This window comes from Octopus bimaculoides, chromosome 12 (assembly GCF_046866305.1).
Source record: "Octopus bimaculoides isolate indiv1 chromosome 12, ASM4686630v1, whole genome shotgun sequence".
Taxonomy (NCBI): domain Eukaryota; kingdom Metazoa; phylum Mollusca; class Cephalopoda; order Octopoda; family Octopodidae; genus Octopus; species Octopus bimaculoides.
Window position 1 is genome coordinate 443,974 of NC_142939.1, and position 26,240 is coordinate 470,213.

At 35.8% G+C, this 26,240-nt stretch overlaps 1 protein-coding gene across 2 annotated transcripts in view; it reads left to right on the forward strand.

Moving 5' to 3' along the window:
- The window catches only part of LOC106880142 (nephrocystin-4), a 130,201-nt gene that overhangs the window by 87,678 nt on the left and 16,283 nt on the right, over positions 1–26,240 (forward strand). For both annotated transcript variants that reach the window (XM_014929973.3, XM_014929974.3), the window contains exons 23-24: positions 14,328–14,484; positions 22,391–22,509. In XM_014929973.3, the coding sequence (XP_014785459.2) occupies positions 14,328–14,484; positions 22,391–22,509 (276 nt within the window). The remainder of the gene's footprint in view (positions 1–14,327; positions 14,485–22,390; positions 22,510–26,240) is intronic.

Below are 26,240 nucleotides of genomic sequence, written 5' to 3' on the forward strand. Positions count from 1 at the left end.
GTAGTGTGTATGTGAGTTTGCATTAGAATATATCAGTAAGAATATCTGTGAGAAGAAAATGAGATGATCTTACTGGTAAGGTTGTGTACCAACTTGTTCTTGTCTCAAAAGATGAAATTGCGGCTTCAAATCCATTGTTGGTATTTCGTTGTTTCTGGACATCTCTGTTCAACTTTACATTGCATTGAGAAATGTAATCTTGCCGGTAGCACGTAAAAAGCACCGTCTGAATGTGGTCAATGCCAGTGCTGCCTGACTGGCTCCTGTGCCGGTGGCATGAAAAAAAGCACTCACTACACTCCCAGAGTGGTTGGTGTTAGGAAGGGCATCCAACTGTGGAAACATTGTCAATTCAGATTGGAGCCTGGTGCAGCCTCATGGCTAGTCAGTCCCCAGATAAACCGTCCAACCCATGCCAGCATGAAAAATAGACTTTAAACGATGATGATGATGATGATGATGATAAAACTGCCATACTCTCTAGTGGATGAGTTATCTGCTTCTAACCAAGAGGCTTTCTGGGATCTGGGACATATTTATATGTTCCACACCATACACACATACTCACACCCACTCTTGAGTATATGTGTTGTCCCTGACCAAAGCACATAACCTAGATGAACGATTTGCATAAACATAATTATATGTTTATGCTATTGTTGATTGAGAGTGCCTCTAATTAAGTCTGCCTGGCAGGAATAAAAAAAGAGAGGATTTAATCTTACTTTACAACCATTTATATATATATATGTATATATATATATGTATGTATGTATGTATGTATGTATGTATGTATGTATGTATGTATATATATATATACATACATACATACATACATATATATATATATACATATATATATATGTGTGTGTGTGTATACATGAGGGGAGGATGAACATTTCCTGGCTTTGGGTAAACGAAAATACAGTAGGATCAGTTAATTATGATTTTATTTGACATATTCCCCTCTCAGATTCACACACTTATTACAGCAGTCCTTCAGTTTTTCTAAGCCCTGTAAAAGAACACAGAAGGTTGGGCCTCCGACCAAGCCTTTCGCGATACCATTAAAGCCAGGAACTTTTCAGCACCCCCTCGTATATAATATACATAAATAACTGTAGGTATATCTGTGTAGTAATGAAGATCATTTCATACCAATGTAATTATAGGATTTCTTACATGTCTTCACACTGATACCATCTGGTCCATAATGATGTCATGTAAACAATGTGTCCCCTGTTGGTCACCTGGGAAGCTTGGTGGAATAAAAATACTTTACTTGTAAAACCGTTTGGTGTTGGCAACAAGAAAGGTGTGTGGCCATAGGAACACAACTCCAAAAGGTTTTGTCTAACTGATGCCAGCATGAAGAGGCTGACATAACAATGGACTGCTGGTTTGATAGCAGTGTGTAAACAATCACAAAATAATGCAGAGTGTTTGTTACAATGTGAAGAAAGAATGAATAATTTATAAAATTCTTAAATATTTTCCTATGAAGATTGATTATTTACCCAAAATACTTAAGAAAATAATTAATTATTTATTCTCTCTTCATTTTGCAAGAACATCTCTTCAGTATTATTTCCCTGTTTTCTTATATCCCAATGCTTCCAGTAAACTGCAACATTCCTTATATATATATATATATATATATATATATATATATATGTGTGTGTGTGTGTGTGTGTGTGTGTGTGTTATTGGGTATTCTTACATTATCCATGCTTCTATAAATGACTCAAATTATGAAGAATTTATAGCCTAAATATTATCTATTTAATTCAGCATTTTACTTGTTATATTTTGTTGTACAGAGCAGTTTATCAGAGAAGTGATTGGGGCTGGGGCTGGTTAAAAATGCTTTTGTTTAAATAGGTAAAGAGAAACAAACTAATGATGGAAGACAGGAAAAGACAGAAGGAAACATTGGTTGTAAAGGACAAGTTTTGTGGGAGGGATGTATAAAGTGATGGGGGTGAATATGACAGAGATGGGGAGAGAAAGTGATATTTTGGTGGATGCTGTGAGGCAGAGAATATAAAACAAAGGAAAGGAGAGAGGGAGGAGGTGGAATGCATTAATCAATGAGCTGTTGCTATTTATGATGCTAGCTGATGCGTTTATCAACTCTAGTCTGCTTGAAATGGTAAAATTAATTTGAAATTTCAATGGCCAATTTGAATTGCTGCTTAGAGGTCAGAAAAAGGTAAAGGTTGTTATTCATAATTAAATTTGTCAGAAAAAAAAAGTTACTTATTAATGTAGGTAAAAAAAGAAAGTTACTTATTAATGTAGGTAAAAAAATATAAGTCCTTTTCTAATTATTTGTCTTAAGAACCATGTAAATTTACTATCAAGTTGGTGTAACTTTATTACATCAACAGGATTCACAAAGTTAAGAGAGCAAAGTGCTGTTGGTTTGTAACTTTATGCCCATTCCTTTTAACTTTGCCTGAAGACTTCTTCAAGTTAAGAGGGATGGTCATGGTGGCATCATTTCTGTATCTATGCAAGATGCATCTCAATAACTTTTGATTATCAATAACTTAATGCTATCTGAACATAGTTTATTTGTTATAAAATATGTTATTTGAAAATTGTTAATAATGGTACAATTACATCATTATCACCATTATCAAGCATCATCAATATTGAACATCTGTTTTCCATGCTGGTATGGGTTGGATGGCTTGACAGGAGCAGGCAAGGCGACGGGCTGCACCAGGTTCCATAATCTGTTTTGGCTTAATTTATACTGCTGGATGCCTTTCCTAATGCCAACCACTTTACAGAGTATACTGGTTGCTTTTTACGTGGCACCGGTACCCACATTAATGTCTTTTATGTGGCACCTTGGTTCTAGGATCTCAGTTCTGTTGTGGTTGGCAGGTCTTCTTGAGCCATGCACCATCCATCTTGGTTATAATAATTATAATTACTAAGTTGAGGAAAAAGTTTGTACAATCTGTGTGTTAAAACAATAATTTTTTATGCAAGAATTTATTCAAAAGCAATGACTATTCTTCAAAATAAAGACCATTATTTTCCTTGACCTTCTGCCAACGATCTGCAAGCTTTCAGATTTGGTCAAATTACCAATCCTTCGGCTTTGAATCGAAAAATTCTTGACAGGCTCCTTCAACTTCATCGAATGACTCAAATCAGTGACCTTTCATAAAGTGCTGCATTGATTGGAAGAGACTGGAGTCAGATGGAGCAACATCTGGACTCTAGGCTGGATGTGGAAGAACTTCCACAGTGTTCGATTCTTCAATCTTGTTGCTGGTCTTTCTGGCTGTATGTGGCTTTGCATTGTCTTGTTGAAACAAAGTTCATTTTCGATGAACAAGTCTTGGAAACTTTTCAACAGCAGATCACCATTGAACTTGACATGAACTGAATGAACACACACACACCACAAAAATATATAAAAAACATTATTTTAACACGGTGCATAAACTTTTTCTTCAGCCTAATATTTCTATAAATCTGACGTGGGATACGAGACATGAGTGGATTAGCAAAAATGTGAAGAAAGGATATTCTTTTGTTCCAGTCATTTGACTGGCCATGCTGGAGCACGGCCTTTAGTCAAGCAAATCGACTCCAGGACTTATTCTTTCTAAGCCTAGTACTTATTCTTTTGGTCTCTTTTGCTGAAACGCTAAGTTACAGGGATGTAAATACACTAGCATTGGTTGTCAAGTGATGTTGGGGAACAAACACAGACACACAAACATATACATGCACACACACACACACACACACACACAACACACACACACATATGATGAGCTTCTTTCAGGTTCTGTCTACCAAATCCACCCACAAGGCTTTGGTCGGCCTGAGGCTATAGTAGAAGACACTTGCCCTAGGTGCTGTGCGGTGGGACTGAACCTGGAACCATGTGGCTGGTAAGCAAGCTACTTAGCACACATCCACTCCTGCACCTATAATAAAATATTATTGCGAATTAGTAGCAGGTCTATCTGCAATCACATCCCACTTGCTATACACCTCCCTTACGAACCTCTACATCTCCCACCTTGCACATCATCCCCTTACTTTCTGATCTGTCTTTCTTCTTGGGTCACTTCTACCTCTCTCACCTTACCCAATTTCCGTACTGGTATTTCCCATCAACTGCACCTCCACCCTTCTTCATCACTCACTCTGGTCACCTCTATACGCATCTCTAACCTTCTATTACACTCTCTCTCTCTCTCTTGTGGCTTGATGGATCCTTTCAGGCTGTCCAACCCATGCCAGCATGGAAAACAGATGCTAAATGATGGTGTGACAAATCAATGATTACATGAGAGGGATGGCTGAGGATTTGTAAATGTAAAGGAATGATTAGAATGAAAGATGTGAGACAGCACAAGGCTTCCACTTTATTTATATCAAGACACAAGTATGTAGAGATTTAATTAGAGTTCACTCATTCACTTACTCCTGTTCTGCTGTGGACTCTGAACACTTAATTATCCAGAGTAAAGTGAAGGTAAGACAACTTGACACATCCAGCATCCAGCAATAATAGTTCAGTGCATTCACTTAGGAGTCCCGTTATATGGCAGATGCACGTGTCCAATAATAAGCATGACATACACACATCGTATATACTGCTTATATAGTGCTTATCCATTCGATGCATGCATTTATATATGCACATATACATGTTTATATGCATACATTTAATTTCCATACATATATACATATGTATGTATGTGTATGTATATATGTGTGGGTGTATGTATGTGTATATATATATATATATATATATATATATATATATATATATATATATGTATATATATGATTGCTCAGTCATTGGTTTGTTTAATGTCAATTTCTCGATGCTTGTATGGCTTTGATGGGAATTGATTTTGAGGGAGGAAAGATATTCTGGCTCTTCACCTATCTGTCAGGTAATGGATTTTTATATACGACAGTTCTTCAAAAGTACCAAACAACTAGCCATCATGTCAACATCAGCACCACCTTTTTGTGAGAACCAAAATATCAACATTCTTTTCACATTTGCAGACACACACGCACACATAAGCATGCACATGCATGCATACACACATACACACAAAATGCAGCTTTCATCTACCTCATTCATTGACAATAAATTAGTTGACCTGAAGTGATACAAGAAATCCTTTCTGCATTTGTTGCACGGTAAGACTGAACTAAAAACATGGTAACCTCACAAGTGCTGGTGTCATGCTAAAGTGACATTAGCTTGATGTAGTCTTCTGACCTATCATATCCTCCCAAACTGTCTGAGCCATACCAGCTTGGGAGACATATTTTAAAAGACGATGACGATGATGATGATAGTGATGATGATGACTAAAATATGCCCTCATCATCATCATCATTGTTTAAATGTCTGCTTTCCATGTTGGCATAAGTTGGATGGTTTGACTGAGGTCTGGCAAGCCAGGAAGCTGCACCAGGCTCCAATCTGATCTGGCAAGGTTTTTACAGTTGGATGACTTTCGTAACATCAACCACTCCGAGCATGTTGTCGGTGCTTTTTATGTGCCACTGGCATAGGGCCCAGTCAAGTGGAAATATCATCAACCATGCTCGAATGGTGCTTTTTAAGTGCCACCAGCATGGGTACCAGTAAGGTGGGGCTAGTTAAATTCATAAGATGTGCCTTCTGTGAGGTCAATGCAGGTCCTGCTGTTTGAGTGACCACATTTTTTTTACTATTGTGTTTGTAATGGGTAACTTAGTGTTCGTAAGTAATCTTGTTACGGACTTAGGTTGTTATTTGCTTTTAATTATTTTGTATATTTCAAGTGATTTTTTTTTTTTTTTTTTTCATTCTTTGGTCTAAAATCATCAGTGGAATGTTTTGATGGATAAAGTCTTATGTTTTTGTAGTCATTAGATGGTGTGTTGTTACGTAAAAATGTAAAAAAATTGTTGTATTTGAATTGTTTTTTTCTTTTTGGCCTTCATAATTCTTGAATGCCTGTTACTTTGAAATATTCTTCTCCATTATCTATAAATTTTGTTGGATGCTGTCTTACAATTAGTATTTATTTTAATTTGGGTTTTTATTTTGAATCTCAAAATTCAAAACCAATTTTAAATATTCTTCATGTTAGATTAAAGAATATATTTATTTTGGTATGTTTTGTGTGGAAAGAAGTAAATAGTAAATATTGTTGTGAGTCTGTTGGTTTATAGTGAATGTCATTTTAATGTTTGTGTCTTTTTGATTATCAAAATATTCAGGAAGGGTAGTAGATTTTTACTGTGTTCCATTGTGAGCTGTATTTGTTGTTATTAATTAAGATTTTAAAATCATTAACTTGGTCCAGGCTGGGTTTACAGAATGAGGTTGCCATCTAAGTAACATTTGAATTCTCTAAAAGATATTCATGGAAGCTAATACCATACTTTAGTCTAACTTGTTCATATATTTGCTATGACCAAATTGGTATAAGATGGAGCAACCTTTGCTCCATTGTAGCTCCAGATATTTCAAATATTTGTATATGTTTATGTGTCTATGTTTGTCCCCCCACCATCACTTGACAACCAATGCTGGTGTGTTTATGCCCCCATAACTTAACAGTTTGACAAAAGAGACCAGAGATCAATTTGTTTGACTAAAGGTGGTGCCCCAGCATGGCCACAGTCAAATGACTGAAACAAATAAAAGAATAAACGAGTATATATATACATATGTGTATATATATATATATATATATATATATATATATATATATATATATATATATATATTTATGACGGGCTTCTTTTAATTTCCATCTACCAAATCCACTCAGAAGGCTTTGGTCTGACCAAGGTGCCATGCCGTGGGACTGAACCTGGAACCATGTGGTTGTAAGCAAGCTACTTACCACACAACCACGTCTGTGCCTATATATGTGTTTGTGTGTATATATATATATATATATATATATATATATATATATCTTTGTGTATGTCTGTGTGTGTGTGTATATGTGTGTATGTATATTTATGTGTGTGTGTGTATATATATTTGTGTGCGTGTGTGTATATTCATGCGCATGTATATACCTAACTATACATACGTACTTTGTGTACGTACATAAATATACATACATCTTACTTTTTACAATGTAATATTTTAACAATAGGAAATCTTTGTATAGTTAATCTCGTTAATAAATCGTATTTATTTTACTTATTTTTCCCGTCTTACTCTTTCTTTGTATTTTTTTGAATTAATTTTATAATCCTTTATTTTTCTATTATTCATTTTACTTTATCTTTCGGATGTGGATCTACTCAAATGTTATTTTACAGCACCTGATGCTCAGTGTGTACGTACGTGGGTGTGTGTATGTGTGTGTGTGTGCATATGCGTGTTATATGCATGCCTGTGTGTTTGGTGTATAGGCGCGTGTTTGTGTGCGAGCATATACATACTTACACACATACAGACAGACACTCACACATACACATATATATTCTCATGCATATATATAGTCATACACACACACACACACACACACACACACGTATTTTCTTCCTCTCTCCCTCGTGCACACACATATAATGCTTTATGACTGCTGTCATTGATGGTATGCTCCTGGTTTGCTGAACCTACAGTGTGGTTTCAAATGGAGATCGCACCATTTGACTTCAATTTCCTTTAATCTGTTATATTATGTAGCCATTAAACAGTCCCTCTCTAGTGGTATTTTTATACAAATATATATATGTTGGTTATATCATCATCATCATCTTTTCACGTCTGCCTTCCATGCTGGCATGGGTTAGAGGGTTTGACTGGAACTAGCAAGCTGAAGAACTGCGCCAGTTTCCAGTCTGATTTGGCATAGTTTCAATAGCTGGATGCTCTTCCTAATGCCAACCACTCCCAGAGTGTAATGGATGCTTATATACCACCGGCACAAGTGCACTAACCCTAACCCTAACCTTTCATATCTCTTCTCACAGCTTATGACATTCCTGTCCTCGTTCCCCTCCTAACCCATCCCTTCACCCCCTTCTCAAGGACTTCTTTCATCTCTTCCTTCCACAACTTCTCTGCCACTTCAACACTCACCTTTCTCTGATATCACCCAGGACTCCCACACATCACCGTTACTCTCACCCTGAAACCTCTCCTCTCTCTCTCTCTCTCTCTCTCTCTCTCTCTCTCTCTCTCTCTCTCTCTCCTCCCTCTCGTGTTCATCTCCTCCATCTTACATCCATACCCATCCTTATAATGTGGGACAGCCTTTGATCCCCCTCAACACAACTTACCTTACCACTCTTCCCATCTCCCTGCACACTAACCACTGACACTACCCCCTTCCCTTCGATAGCCCCTTCTCCGACAGTGTCTACTCTGCCACTCTCCCCACTGCTACCCTCATACAAATATTAATCTCCTCCTCTCATGAAGCTTCACTGTCTTCAAACTCTATCCTTTATTCCCTCTCTCTCTCTCTCTCTCTCTCTCTCTCATTCTCCTTCAGTTATAGGGGCTCCTTTATAGGTTCTAATCTTACATGCTGTTACAGGAAAGCAGCCACTTGTCGATGCTAGGAAGGGCCATCCGGATTTAGAAAGCATGTCAAAGCAGACTTTGGAGCATTATCTGGATTTCCAACTTGTCGTAACCCCGTCGAACCACCCAACCCACCCCATCCCAGCATGGTAAGCTGATATTAAATGATGCTGTTGCTCCTGCTGATGATGATGATGTAAATATACTTTTCGTTTATGTTGTTGCACAACAACAACAACAGCAGCAGCAACAACAACCACAAAAAACATTGCTCAAGATTGTTTCATGTAGGAGGCATGTAGGGTTTTATAGATGTTAATCTAAGTGAGATGAAAAGGGGATTACGTTGTTGAGCTTTGTAGCTTTGTTCTGTAGGCTGACAGAACATGTCAACAGGTTTGAGGGTATTATGCTGAAACCTGCTGATGTGCATCATCCAACTAAAAACATTGCATCTTGGGAATGTAACACTTGTTCATCTCAACAAATTAACACACACACACACACACACACACACACACACACATATTGACTCTCTCACACATTCACCAAACACAAACACTGGCATATAAACATATATACATATGTTAGGGCATGTTAATTTTCCATACTTTTGTAGTTAATGACTTGGGACTAATTGAGTCAGCAAGGGCTTAACATGATAATAACTGACAAAAAAATCCATCTCCTTAGCTTTAACCATTTTTTGAGGAAACTGTTTCAAAACCTTCAAATACTGTAATCAAAAAACACTTTCACCACTTTCAGTTGGAAAAAAAATCGTTATTGTCATTTGGAAAATTCAGGAAAACGTACAAACTCTATAGAGTCAAATAAGACAAATTTAGATACCAAAATCATAATAATTTTCACTGTAAGAGCCCTTAGAAGCAAAGGAAGGCCTCATATTGCAGCTTAGAGCTTTGGCCAAAATGTATTTCTACCTTGATTCAAGTCCATGAACAGTATGGGAAACTTTAGATGTCAGCTTCACTGCCCTTTCAACACTCTGAGAATGTGAAGGCAAATCACATTTAGTTTAATAAGCATTTGATAGACAAATATAATTAGAGAGTATAAAATAATACATCAATAAACATCTATAAAGCATTTAAACAAATTGCATGCATTGTTTTGTTGAAAATGAAAAAATTTAATTGGTTATTTTGATTAAATTAAGTCCAATGGTTGGCTTTTTATGTATAAAATTATATAATTTTACAAACTAATTGAGAATCCTTGAAACAAAATCGTTTTCATAAGTATGAGTCGATGCCACATTTTCGATACATTAATACCGTTCTATCCAGACTAGTCCAAGATTACAGTTCCAAAATCGACCTACCCTAATATATGTGTGTGTGTGTTTGCATACTTGGTAGTAAGCACATGCATTTCTAGGGATATAAAAGAAATGTGCTTGCTTGCACCTTGCAGCAAATCTGTTATATAACCTTCTGTTTCTGGGAACTGTATCTCTAAACAGGTACAAAGACAAAATCCCTCTGTGATCACCAGTTACAGGGATGGTATAAAAGACTGCCTGGAATGGATAAATATGCCATTAACAGAAAAAAAAAGAAAGAAAAGAAACCAGCTGTAGCATACCTAACCAGATGAAATGAGGAAAAGCTACCTGAAGGCGTTCCACATGCAATTAACTTCCTAAGAGTATTCGTGCCAACAAACATACCTACTAAATACATGTATGCTTGTGTGTGTGTGTGTGTGTGTGTGTAAGTATGCAATACGTATCTATGTTTGTGTAGAAATACATTGCATTTGCGTTGAGAGGCAGAACAGCTTTGGCCTCGGCCTTTTCAAGGGAAATGGACAATCTGGTGCTCAAACATAGAAGTTGCGAGGGCAAGGTTGTTTCTATAGGGAAAGTCAGAAAGGTACAAGCTATGCTTGAATGTATGTAACACCTAACGGCATATTAGGGGTTACACTCTGAAGACTTTTGCACCCTCATCATCATCATCATCATCATCATTGTCGTTGCCGTCGTCATCCTTTAACGTTCGCTTTCCCAGCTGGGATGGGTTGGATGGTTTGACCAGAGCTGGCAAACTGGAGAGCTGCATGAGGTTCCAGTCTGATTTGCCTCGGCTTCTACAGCCAGATGCCCTTCCTAATGCCAACCCCATTACAGTATGTACCATGTGCTTTCAATGTGGCACTGGAATGAGTGCTTTTTCATGACACACCGGCACAAGACTCTTGCAGGCCAATCCCTCTTCACTGGGGGAAACTGGCCATTACACTTCTGCAGTAGAGGATAAAGACCACTCAGCTACATTGAGGATACTGGCAGAGATAAGCAACACGCGCCAGAGATTCCAGGTGTGGCAAGGTGAAATACATGGAGACCACTTGAAGAAGTGTGTGTATGTGTATGTGTGTGTGTATACACAAAACACATACATGTACACATTCACAAGCGAATGTAGAAATATAAAAATACAAGACCAAATTCATTTCCATTTCTCTAAACATTTTTTTGCTTTCTGAGTTCTTATTTGTATTGGATTTTATCTCCTTTACCTGTCTTTTAGATTTTAATCAGTCCTGGAGGCAATCTTTGTACACTAACTGCATAAATGATCTCCATTAATTGAAGTTGTTCAACTCACTGTATTTTATATATCTCAGACATTATTGTATTTGTATTTAGAATGTCGAATACACCCCTGAGCTGTTTTTCCTCTCCCATACCAATGATATTCATATTTAGTATAATTACATTCCTTTTAATCCTGCCAATGTAGTAGAAAAGACTTCACTGATGAGGTCTAATAGGGGAAAACTTGCTTATTGTTTCCACCAGTTGACTTAAGGGTTAGGTACACTCCAAGACTATATTTCCTATGTTTTACGGAATTTTAATTGATTTTTTATTTTTGAGTTATCTCACTTGCCTGTTTTTAGATTTCATTCACTACCTTCGGGAGTTTTATCTACTAATTGTTTGGAAAATCTCAATTATCTTATTGAATTGTTGCATATGTGTAACTCTAGCACATGTATATATATATATCATATATATCATTCACATATATATATATATATATATATATATATATACATATATATATTTATATATATATATATATATGAGAAGAGGCATTAATGATGTGAATGCACATATATTCTTTTCTACTCTAGGCACAAGGCCCGAAATTTTTGGGGTGGGGGCTAGCTGATTAGATCGACTCCAGTACATGACTGTTCCTTAATTTATCTACCCTGAAAGGATGAAAGGCAAAGTCGACTTTGATGTGGCTAACATTTCTTTTCTACTGTAGGCACAAGGCCTGAAATTTTGGGGGATGAAGCCAGTCGATTAGATCGACCCCAATACTCAAGTGGTACTGAATTTATCGATCCCAAAAGGATGAAAGGCAAGGATGACCTCAGTGGAATTTGAACTCAGAACTCAGAAGACAGCCGAAATGCAGCTAAGCATTTCGCCCAGCATGCTACCATTTCTGCCAACTCACCGCCTTTGTGAATGCACATATACATGTTTATAGGATTTGTGGAAATTCCAAGTCTTATAAATATTAAATATTTGTATTTCTTGATACAAAAAAAGATGACAATTTATTTTCTAACACAGAGATACCATTAGAATAACAGAAACATTGGGTAAATTACCCTTACAAAGCTGGTCATTGACAAATTTTCCCACTTTGTAAGGGTCATTTACCCAATGTTTTTGCAGTTCTAACTGTTTGTCTGTGTTTGAAAATAAATTATCATTTTTTTTAATATCTATATACATATTTTAACACTTATAAAAAAAAACAAATATTAGTTTGTTTATATTTATACATTTGTATTTCTTTATTTACATTATTTACATTTGACGGATATTTGTCCTCATCTTGTTTGTTGTTAACACAACATTTCGGCTGATATACCCTCCAGCCTTCATCAGGTGTCTTGGCGTAGTGGTTAAGAGCATGGGCTACTAACCCCAAGATTCCGAGTTCGATTCCAGGCAGTGACCTGAATAATAATAATAATAATAATAATAATAATAATTATAATAATAATAATGATAATAATAATAACATCTACACCAAGACACTTGATGAAGGCTGGAGAGTATATCAGCCAAAATATTGTGTTAACAACAAACAAGATGAGGACAAATATCTGTCAAATGTAAATAATGTAAATAATGTAAATAATTCCTCATCTCTTAAATTTAGAACTGTATCTATATTTCTATTTAAATGTCTAAATGTATAGGTTTTCATGACATTATTTCGTTATATTCAAGATTTTGATTATATTTTAATGTGTACCACAAGAATTTGTTTCATTATGCTTATAAGATTTCAATCCTATCTTTAATTATTTCATTCCATAGTTAAAATCACTTAAGATTTAACACTCAAATGCCTGTTGGGATTAGTAGAATAACATTATAGATAGCTATTTATTTTGTAGAGTGTCTCATAGATAAAGTGGCATTTAACATATCTTACTGTTTAGATGATGTCATACAGATGAGACACCTACACACACACACACATGCATGTAGGTGCACACACACACACACACACACACACACACACACACACACACATACTAGTTAGAATATGTGTAATAATATTTAATGTCTGAGGCAATACAACAGCAACTGTGATCTCTCTGGAAACTACATTGAAGACTAGTAAATGAGCAAAGGGACCTTTCCTGTGAGGCCTTCCTCCTTGCTGAAAATATTTAGAGTGAAGGAGTATGTGTGAGTGTGTGCATGTGTGTGTGTGTGTGTATGCATGTGTGTGTGTGTGTGTGTGTGTATGCATGTATGTATGTATGTATGTATGTATGTGTGTGTGTATGTGTATGTGTGTGTGTATGTATGTGACAGGGGAATGAGATATGTGTAACATTGCTGTTCTCAAGAAGACTTGCCCACCACAACAGAATTGAGAACCTACATCCAAAGTGCCACGTAAAAAGCATTGGTGTGGGTGCTGGTGCCACATAAAAGCACCTGGTACACTGTGTAAAGTGGTTGACATTTTGAAAGGCATCCAACTGTAGAAGCCATGCCAAAACAGACAATGGAACCTGGTGTGGCCCTTGGCTTTGCCAGTTTCTGTCAGCATGGGAAATATTGATCATGATGATGATGATGATGTATGTGTGTGTGTGTACATAGGTATAAATGAATGAACAAACAAACCAATATAAAAAGATCAAACAAATCAATATAAAAAGATTACACAAAGGAAGAGGTGTACACTAATACTCTGTAATACATTGAACTGAATTGACTCTTGACTCTGTAATACATTGAACTGAATTGACTCCTGAGTCACAACTGTCTCTTTTGAGGTCTTTTGTCTACAAATCTTACCCATGACTAGTCACCAGTTTACAGAAGTTAACAACTATCCTCGTTAGGAATACATCTAGTTTACATAAAAAAAAGGTAAAGTTCCTTCCCAAATCCTACAGGCTCATAAGGGCTGGTTTCCCTGTTTCCATGGCATACATATATTCCCCACTGGGACAGGACACTTGTCTGTTACAGGGTTACTCATTGTTGCCACATGAGTAGACTGGAGCAACATGAAATGAAGTGTCTTGCTGAAGAGCACAATGTGTTGCCCAGTCCAGGAATTGAAACCACAATCTTACAATCATGAATCCAACACCCTACTGTTTTACATAATTAGACAAAATTTTCTATAACCATGCAATATTTTTCTCTATTTTCTTCCTTTCCTCCTTTATCATTTCTCTGTGCTGTAAATAAAAGATACAATTCAGAGCATCAAGTGGTGGAATTATTGCCATTCTCTACGTGAAACTCATGTTCCAGCCTCATGTCATCGATCAGACATTTCGTTTTTATCAGCCGGAGCAATCTTTTATGAAGAAATCCATCCATTTGCCATCGTATCACACACTTCCAGGTCAGTAAAATAACTTTGTGGCTTTTTACTTTTTTATCCAGTGAAGGAATTGAAGGAAAACAATTCACACACACACACACACACACTCACACAGGCACACAGGCACACATACATGCACCCCCCCAGGCACTCCCACACACAGGCACCCCCACACAGGCACCCTCACACAGGCACCCCCACACAGGCACCCTCACACAGGCACCCCCACACAGGCACCCCCCAAATAGGAATCCCACACAGAGGCACCCCCCACACCCATAGATAAGCACCCCACCCCAACAGATAGGCACCCCCACATCCAAACACAAGCACCCCACATCCAAATACAGGAACCCCCACAACCAGAGACAGGCACTCCCCCACAGGCATCCCTACACCTACATGCAAGCACCTCCACACCCACATACTGGTATCCGCACTCCCACACGCTGGTACCCCTCCCCCCCCCCATAACGCCGTCACCCTACCCCACCCCACCCCACATAATCACCCCCCCCAACTTAGACACCTTCACACTCACCTACCTATGCATACATAGAGGCACATGCACACACATACTCAGCTAAAACTTCCAGCTTGGTTCTCGAATGAAATCCGAGAAAGAAACTGGAAGCTGTTGATAAAATAAAGGAAAAATTAAAATGATGAAGTATTTTGTTTGAGGCATAAGTAAAAATGAAATTGAATAGAGATATTTGATTGGGTGTATTTACAAAAATGCAAAAATAAAAACAACTGAAAATATAAATAAAAATCGAAATACAATTCATGTTAATTGAAGCTATTTCAAGCCATTCGCAAAATAGTATTCACACTCACTATTTACAATATTACAGAGAGGAAGAAAGAACATTACAGAATGAGAAAATAAGTTTATCAAACAGGGTGAAAAATATCGCTGTGTAAAAAAAAAAAATATGGTTAAGTTTTAAAATGAGTTCCTAATTAGTTTTTCATTCACAAAGCCAGACCTGATAATCAAAAAACAGTCTGCAATGTGACACAGATAATGAATTAGTAAATGAATTACAAAAGATGAAGATGAAAGCAAAAATAGCAAGCTTCTTTCTGAGACTTTTTCTATGGTGGGTTACATCCCTTGAAAGTTAATCTGATAAGAATTCTTTCTTTCAATCTATGCAAGCAATTTTTAAGTGTATCACTTCTTAAATTTAAATTTCTTTTGTTCTGCAACAATATTTTTGGTTGAGCAAAGATGATAACTCACTTGCTTTTTGTAACATTATATTCAAGGTTTTAATTATGTTTTGAGTTTTATCCCATACTTAAGGTTGAAAGTAAGGGCAGATCTGTTTAGTTCTGTTGTTATTTTCCCTTAATCTCCAAAAACATTTCAAAACCTTGTAGCAAATTTCCTCCTTGGATCAGCTCATGTTTGTACAAGTAATGTCTTGTCTTAGAAAATCATTTGCTCTAATTCTGATGTCAGATTTTGTTTTGAGAACAATCATTCAATTCTTACATGGCACAGTATACCAAGGAACAGCTGTAGAAAGAGCAGAGACAAGAATCTTAATAGTTTTGATAAACATGTTTATAAAAGATTCTTATCTGAGAACCAGTATGTATAAAAAGAATTTCCATTTCAATATCCACTTAGCTCTTAAGCTAGAAGCCAAAGAGAAGTCATTCATATTTAAAATAGATGATAGTGTAGAGATCTTTCACCTTTTATCACCATACACCACACTGAAAGACCATAGGAACACTTTTTCTAACCAGCCTAAGTGAAGTTTAATTAAAACCTACTATAAACAGATTTTGGCTTAGTTAGTAAGAATAACAGCTTTAGATATATATAGTAAAGAAATCTTAGACCTTATTTCTTGTCTTTGAAAAGTAGTCCAGTTCCAATTATAGAATAATAGTTTTTCATTTGTAGAAAGGTTTAATAACATCATTATTAAGCAAATTTGTTTCTTCTTTTTTCATTTTGCTATTGTGAATATTTTTAAAATATATCAGTCAGATGTTACTGCCACAAATTTAACCTTCACCAACGCCATTAATCCAATTTGCAATTCAGATGTTGATATTGTTCTGCATGCTAAGAAGTTTTTTTGTTTTGTGAAAATACAGAACTAAGAAAGAAAATTTGTTTGATGTGGCTATGGTTGCTTTGAAGGTGTGGAGATGAGTGAAATCATTGGTTTATATATTTTAAATTTGTTTCACAGTAACTTCACTATGTTGGATGGAAGGTGCTATCTTGGTGATCAGTTATTTTCTCTTACAAAATATGAATAGACACAATGTAGATAAATTTAGAAGAAATATCATTTCAATGAGAATTATAAATTATTGTCAAGAGTAACTTTGCAAGATTTAATTTTCTAGACATAACATTAGATTTAGGCACTTAAAAAAAACTTTTATTAGGTTAATAATGGGAAATTTCATTATATTAATAAGAGCTAGTCTCCTGTATTAGTAGACATATATTATCTTTATCCTCAGGCATTGATGCTTTTCTAAAAGCTTTTCAACTCTATAATGAAGCATTCAATTATTGTGGGGTTTTAGATAGGAGAGAGTAGATATCTACACTCCATACCCAGATCTTAGTCCTCAGATGTAGAAAAAGAAATGGCTTGGCTATGTGGTAAAAAAACTTACTTACCAACCGCATGGTTCTAGGTTCAGTCCTACTGTGTGGTACTTTGAGTAAGTGTCTTCTGCTTTAGCCTTGGGCCAATCAAAGCCATGTGAGTGGATTTGGTAGATAGAAACTGAATGAAGCCCACTGCATATATATATATATATATATATATATATATATATGTATTTACGTGTGTGTGTGTCATTGTTTGTCCCCCATCACTGCTTGACAACTGGTGTTGGTGTGTTTATGTCCTGCTAACTTAACTGTGCAGTAAAAGAGACTGACAGAATAAGTGCCAGGTACTGGGGTCAATTCATTTGATTAAAAAGTCTTCAAGGCAGTGCTGCCCCAGCATGGCCACAGTCTGATGACTGAAACAAGTAAACAATAAAAGACATAATCCAGATTTAAGTTAGAAAATTGTATAGTGAAGGAGGTTCTTACATTAGTCTCACTTGATTATCCCAGAAAACAATTATTCTTTTCTGCTCTAGGCACAAGACCTGGAATTTTTGGGGAGGGTGCCAGTCGATTAGATCGACCCCAATACGCAACTAGTACTTAATTCAGCGACCCCGAAAGGATGAAAGACAAAGTCAACCTTGGCGGAATTTGAACTCAGAATGTAAAGATAAACAAAATACCGCTAAGCATTTCGCCTGGTGTGCTAACGTTTCTGCCAGCTCATCGCTTTAGAAAACAATTATTCTAAGATCTTTAATAGGAATCCTGTTAGAGATTGTAAAAAAAATTCAGTTTATACAAAACATTTGTTTTCACTGTGACTCTGTTGTAGAAAATATCTTTTGCGTACTCTGCCAAGCTGAATAATAATAAATAACTTTTGAAACAAGATATTACTCAAGTATTTGTTGGTCAGCCTAAAGAGGAAATTTACCTCTGTATTTTTTGAGATATATTAGGAACTTAATGAAGAAAAATAATGAATGTATTTAATGTAAACTGGTTTGTTAAGGTGTGGCAAGCTAACAGAATTGTTAGCATGCCAGGCAAAATGCTTAGCAGCATTTCAACTGTCTTCATGTTCTGAGTTCAACTTCATATTTCAGGATCAACTTTGCCTTTCATCTTTTTGGGGTCGACTTTACTTTTCATTCTTTCAGGGTCAATAAAATAGGTACCAGTAGAGCATTGGAGTTAATGTAATTAACTTAGACTCTCCTCTGAAATTGCTGGCCTTGTGCCAAAACTTGAAACCAGTATAAACTGGTTTGTCCTTACACTTGTACAATTGATTATAATAAGCTTGGTAACGACAGAATGAAGTTGAGTTGTCTTCCTTAACTGGAAAACCAAAATACAAGTGTTTTGAAATGAAAATTGTATAGAATTGCCAGTGGAGATCAGATTATTTGTTGTGGACTTCTAAAGAAATGGAAAATTCTAGTTGGAAATTTTCTGTCATTTTTCTTCCTTCATATTTGTTTTCTCCTTGTTATTCATTTACCAATTCATTTTCTGTGCTATGTTTCTTGGTTATTGTATTACGTTTCAGCCAGAGGCCATGCCCATACTGGGGCACAGTCATTAATTGCTGACTGTATGCCTTTGTGAATGAAAAGCCAATTTGGAACTCATTTTGAAACAACCATATTTTGTTTTTCTCTCATTGTTTTTTTCTCTCACTGCATGTTTAATTTACTTTTTCATTCTGTTATATTCTTTCTTTAACCCTTTGGATACCAACCTGGCTGAAACCACCTCTGACTCTGTGGTACAAACATCTTGTTTTCAAAAGTTCTGAATTAAAATCTTCCACCAAACTTTAGTCACAATTTATGTTTCTGACACTAGCTTAATGATAACTAAATTATTTTACTAAATTCTTTGAAAATTAATTGAAAGAAACACAGAGCATCTCAAAATAAATACAGTAACGAAAGGGTCATCGAATTTGGTTCAATCACGATTTCGATATATATATAGAAATCCAGGATTTGGAATTATCTTATTTTTACTGGTTCATTTGGTCTTCGTTTTCGCTAGTCGTGCCATGCGGACATTTATTGTGGTTTTAGAGTCAGGATTTGACTGCTATTTTTTCAGCGTGGTGGTATCTCTTGATACCCTGTATTATAATTTTAAATAATTTATATATATATATGTATATATATATAGGGTAAAGTCTCCCTTCAGTCATAAATGACCATGGGATTGCACCTAGAAAGTTGCCCTCTGAGGCACAAGTCTGGGCAAGATTGTTTATGGAAGACCAGCAGTCGCCCCTGCATACCAGCCTCCCTTCTCCATGCCACCGGTGTTGTCCAAGGGAACGGCAAAGGCCAATACAACTTGGCACCAGTGATGTTGCAGCTTATTTCTACAGTTGAGTGAACTGGAGCAACATGAAATAAAGTGCCTTGCTCAAGAACACAACACACAGCCTGGTCTGAGAATTGAACTCACTACCTCATGATTGTAAGCCCAATGCTCTAACCACTGAACCACATGCCTTCGCATGCATACACACACACACACACACAGTTCTTGTGTGGTGCATGTGTGAAGTCAAGTTTGTTCCTACCAACAAGTACATTCTCTGATTTTTCTTTTTGTTTTCTTTCTGTTCTGTTCACTCATATATTTTTCTTATTTATATCTTTATTTCTGTGTTTATTTTTGTTTGTTATTTATCTATTTTATCTCATTCATTTTTTTATTTTTATTTTTATTTATATGTATATTTTGTCATTGTTGGTTTTTGAAAATATTTTAATTTCTTCTAAAACTTAAGGATTTCTTGTGAAAAACCTAGAAGAAATATAAAGAAAAAATAACGAAATATAATTAAAGTTTAAAGTAGATTTTGAATTTGAATAAAAGACAGAAAATATTGAAAGAAAAATGAACAAAAAAGAGAAAGAATAGAATTTAAAAGAAAATATATAAACAAGAATTACGTACATCTGTGTATGTGTGTATGCATGTGTGTATGTATTATATACGTGTATAATATATGCAATATATACAAAGATTGATGTATACATACACACTTGAACTCATATGTATACACAATCATACACATTATTACACTAACAGATACACATATACATACACATAAAACTTACAAAAGAATAATGAATAAAAATAAAAGAAAGAATAGGATTTTTCTATTTTTCACCAAATATTGATTTTATTTATCTCCACTTAATGAATAATCTCAAAACAGTATTTCAGTTTGTAGCACACTTTCTGAGTTAATTTAGCCTCTTATCTATCTTAGATTAATAAAATAAGTACCAGTAATATACTTGTCTCAGCTATACTTCTCCAAACACTGACTTTGTATCTGTTTCTTAAAACACTGGTCCTGGTACCACATAAAAAAGTATTAGTGCTGGTGCCACATGAAAAGCACTGGTGCTGCTTCCACATAAAAAGCACTGGTGCTGCTGCCACATGAAAAGCACTGGTGCAGGTGCCACATGAAAAGTACTGGTGCTGGTGCCACATGAAAAGTACTGGTGCTGGTGCCACATGAAAAGTACTGGTGCTGGTGCCACATGAAAAGCATTGCTGCTGGTGCCATGTTTAAAACATCTGCGCTGGTGCCACAGATAAAGCACCTGTGCTGGTGTCACGTAAAAAATACCCAGTCCTCTCTGTAAATTGGTTAGCATTAGGAAGGGCATCTGGTCACAGAAACCATGCCAAAACAGACACTGGAGCTTGGTGTGCCACCAGCACTAGTGAGGTCACCGTGCAACTTGCAAGACTACGAACCCCAAGGGTTGGGGAGGCTTTATGCTAGAAGTATGAGAAAAGGAGTCAGAGCAGAACAGTTTTCCTGCTGCAGGGGAGCTACAGGACTTTTAGAATAGGTGTGGGTGATTGGAATGGGGCTGAAAAGAGGTAGAAAGTGTGGTGATGAGGTGTCTGGGGGGACTCACAAGCTATGTACAAGGTGAGCTGAAGTGAGTGGAGACTAAGGAACCAAGAATTGTGGGTAGGTGGAAGTGATAGGAATGTATGGGAAGAAGATGAGAAATGGCAAATTGGTTAGGGAAGGGGAGATAGGAAACAATTGTAAAGATCAGGTAGGGCTGAATTGTATTAAGCAAGATAAAACATGTGGCTCATGTAGCAGTGTAGGAAATCATTGTTGTAGTAATAGAGCACAATTTTTCAGAAATGTTTAGACTTTCAAGTGTTTCTAATTGAATTTCTAAGATAAGGAATAATCATTATTATCTGCAAAGGTATTTGGACTAATATCCTTATCTTACTTGTTATAGTCATAATGTTTTGGCCATTATTGCCTTATTCAAGTGCCTGTTGCAGTCCCTAATGATGTTAGAATTTCAAACCAATTCCATTATTCTCCATGAAAGCAGATTGCTCTCATTATATGGAGTTTGTATGGATCTGATAAATTTTAGGGTGAATTTCTGAGATGAAGGGGTTGCCCTCATTGTTCACTGATATATTTAAACTAGTTCCTACAAATCAAACAAAAGGTTTGGTTCAAAATTCTGAGAACATTATCGAATACAACCAGCATCTGATTGATTTGAAGATCAGATGATACAATGACAGAAATGCTGTAAATACAACAATTAAGATGAGACCATCGATCTTAATAGTGTACAATACAAAGAGTTTGGTATTTATAAACAAGCAGATTCTGTGTTTGAACACTGAGACAATAACATTACTTGACATTCTTTTACTTCCACAGTCTTTTGAATTTGCTTTGATACAAATTGTCTGAGTCATTATCTTTTATTATATTATTCGTTTGTCTTCCAACCTCTTCTCTTTATCCCATTTCAACAACAAATCATTATTGCTATAATCTTTACGGTGCACTCTTTTCTCTTTTCATATATTTTAAAATCTAATTGTTGGAAATTTTTCAATTTCTTCAGCTGATTTATATAGATTGATATATGGTGCATAATTAATTAATATTCTTTTTTTTTCTTGCATTTTAAGTATACGTAATGACATTCTGATTATAGTAAGGACATCCAAGACCAAGCTGTATAAAACACCATGTTTTCTCAATGCTTCAGCTCACCAAAAATGTCAAACACATTTAGGGCAAAATTTAAGACACATCAGAATGTTATTCTGTACATTTGTAAAGGTTCAAATGTAAATCCTAGATTAAAAGTGATGTGGTACTGAGCTTTTTTTCAAAGCGATGGTTTCTCTTCTTTATTCCTGTTAAGAATATTTAATGCTGTTTGTTTCAGTTTCCATTAGAGTGAATTCTCAATGAAGAAACGTTTTCCTCAATTTCATTTCATTGACATTTAGGTGTTCCTGTAGATGCCACTGGTCAACCCCAGCAGGTCTTTGTCCGATGCAGTGATCCAAATGTCATTTGCAACTGTGAAGATAAGCAACCTGGTGAACCAATAGAAATCTTCATTAAGGTAGGTTTTCTTTTTATTGTCTTCCTCTGAATATTACTTTTAAGCGACAAGGTGCTGAGCTGGCAAAATGCTGAGTTCAACTCCCACTGAGGCTGACTTTACTTTTCATCTTTTTGAGGTTGATAAAATAAGTACCAGTTAAACACTGGGGTTGATTATTATTATTCAATTCACTGCCTAGAATCGAACTCGGAATCTTTGGGTTAGTAGCCCGCACTCTTAACCACTATGCCATATGCCTGCAGGCATTTATGGAAGAAAAGGAAGGATAGGAAAATATTAGATCTATAAAATATTAGATTTATAAGCCCTAAAATTCACTCCATAATTGCCCATGGGCATATGGCGTAGTGGTTAAGAGCGCGGGCTACTAACTCCAAGATTCCGAGTTTGATTCCAGGCAGTGACCTGAGTAATAATAATAATAATAATAATAATAATGATAATAATACTGGGGTTGATGTAATTGACTTACACCATCCCTGGAACTTTCTGGTCTTGTGCCAAAATTTGAAACCAATATTACTTTAAACAACAACAACAACAACAAAGTCCTTGGCTGTTATTTGAAGGAAATGTTACTTAGATGAGGAAAATATCTATTGAGTTGCATTGAGTAACCTGTGGATGAGAAATTTCAGGTGAAATCAATAGTTGTACTCTGGCCATCTTGTAAAAGTTATTGAAAAGAACTTGAACTCTGATCCAGTGGCAAAAAATAAAGCTTCTGGCTCAAGTCTGAAGATGGACCCTTCTTAGTGACCTGGCTCCTGTATTTGTCAGCAAAATGGAATAGGAATAATGTAGAAACAAGTGTTCTGCTGAGAAACCCAGTAAAATAGAACTATATATTCAGCTTTGACCATTTTATTGATTCAGCAAACTTCAATATTTATTGCATATCATTTCTCTAATAATCTGTTTTATCATTCTTTTCACTTTAAAAAAAAAATTGTTATAGTTTTCCCAGGGAAAGGATAACTATCAACAGCCTGGGCTCTGTTTAATTCAGTTAAGGGCCAAGTGCAAGTGTTAAACCAAGTATCAGATTAAATCTACCAACACACAACAAGAATGATCTCTCTTACAGACTTCCACACAGTTTTCATTGATGTAATTTCACCCATTAAACTTTGGTGAACCTGAGACTTTTTTAGAAGACACTGACTGAATCCAAAACTATAATCCGAGGCTCAAGAAGTTCTCTGTATAACTCTTTGATTTGGAGGATCAAATCTGGAACCACATAGTTACAATGTGTACTTCTTAACCACTTGGTTCTTTATGCTTGTTGCAATATTTTAGTAGCCATCTTCGTAAGTACATTATGAGTTCTTGTTACTTATTTTGGTCATAAATTTGCTGCTATCTTTGATTCTATCACAGTGACAGTTGCAGAATTTTAGTCATTATTGATGCTCTGCAGTATTTAGGTTTATTCATTGCCTGTTGTGTCTTTCAAAGTTTAACCGGTGATTATATTCTATTTCGTATTGTCATAACTCTGTTGTTTCAATTAATTCCCATATCTACTACCAGAAGTCTCTTATCGCATTTGTTGTAGGCAATTTCCTTGTTCTTATTTTGTTTTTACTTAACTTTATGATAATATCTCTCACTTAGAGATTAACTATTTATTTTGTTTGTAAAAGTGTTGCTATTTTCATATCTCTGTCTCCCTTGTAAAAACGAAAGGATCTTTTGCTTCAGGATTCCTTTATCTTTCTGGATTTATTTATTTGTTTTTGTTCATTTTGTATTGTTGAAGAATCTGTTGCCCTTTTTTTCATTTTTAATATTGCTTTTGTATTTTCAATTTCATTTAGGATGAGGAGATCATTTCTTTTATTTTCTGTTTTCCAGAATATATTTATTTTTCTAAGATGTTTGATGTTGCAACTCCATCATCATCATCATCATCAACAACAACTACTTCTACATTAATATCTGTTTTGATGTGATATCTGTTTTACGACTACCAAAGATAATAAACCAACTAGCAATTACTTTTATTGTTCTTAGTTTTTCATTAATTATTTCTGTGAAGGGTTTCTATCACTTCAATTACTTTTCAAAATCCATTTTTGTACTCTTGTCTCTCTCTTGTACCCCCCTCCCTTCATAATGTATTATACTCTGTTGTACTCAGATTCTTCAGGTTCTCTTTTTTTTTTTTAATTAAGAAATAAGTGATGATACTGATGGTGGTGGATGTGGTGATGCATAATATTACTGTGGTTTTAGAATAGGTACATTGTGTGACGGTTGCAAGGTTTGACAACAAGGGCAACCAACCACAAAAAAAAACAAAACCCATGCCTCAAAATATAAAAGTGGATGTAAAGCAATGATAATAATGATGATGATGATGTCCCAGAATGTCTTGTATAATGTCCAGCCAACTATACTTAGTGGCACAGTAACTTAACAAAACATATATTAACAACAAAGGCAGTATTAATACCTTAATACCAAGAGGTAATATTTATCTCCACTGAAACATGGGTGTTCTGTTAGAACAAACTTTATGGTGGTAGATACCAAAAGCCTATCTGAGAGTTTATCTCATGATATCTACTGTAGACAAATTTGTTTGAACAGAACATACACATAGGCTGTGTGGTAAGTAGCTTGCTTACCAGACACATGGTTCTGAGTTCAGTCCCACTGTGTGGCACCTTGGGTAAGTATCTTCTGCTATAGCCTCTGGCTATGTGTGTGTTTGTGTGTCTGTGTTTGTTCCCTCACCATTGCTTGACAACTGATACTGGTGTATTTATGTCCCTGTCACTTAGCGGTTTGGCAAAAGAAACCAATTAAATAAGTACTAGGCTTCCAAAGAATAAGTCCTGGGGTCGATTTGTTCGACTAAAGGTGGTGCTGCAGTCAAATGACTGAAACAAGTAAAAGAATTTAAAAAATTTAAATAGGGATAAACTGTTACCTTAATAAAACTGTTCTGTATTTATCTAAGCACCCAGTTTCAGCATAAATGTCATGGGACTTACCTATGGGTCTCCATTAGTTTTAGAAAATAACTGGACAAAAATTCTAAGGAAACCTAGGCTAAGATTGACTCTCAGGAAGATAACCCAAAGTAAGGCTGGCATTATTTTCTCTGATAATACTGATTAATAACTGACTTTGCAATACTGGATGACAATAATGGTGCAGATGTGGATTAGAAATCTAAGAGGTTATACTGATTTTGCAACTGGATTAAATACATGATGGCATGGGTGGAATGTCCATAATGTTCTTTGTGCTTCTGGAACGTTACACAAGCATTGTCTCAACATCAGCATCATCTTACATCTATTTTTCCATGGTCATATGGGGTGGATGGATTCTATCCAATACAGCGTCTCACCAGTAGTTTCATTCTCGTGTCATGTGATTCGGCACCCTAAAATCAGCTTTCTCCACTCCTGCCCATATCTTCCTTGGTCTTCCTCTTCTGTCAGTTCCACCACCATCACCACCATCCTTATCGTCATCATTATAGGCTGTTGTTAGCTGAAATTGTAGAGCTCCAGACAAAGTGTCTTGCAGTATGTTGTCAAACACTGTAAAAAAAAAAAAAAAGAAAAAGGAGTCAAACATCTCTCGTTCTATCTGTTTATATTTTGAGTTAAATTCTGGCATTGTCAACTTTGCCTTTCTTCCTTTCCTGCTTTCCTTCCGGAGGAGACATAGATATGAAAATTACTAATACTTTTAGAAACAAAATA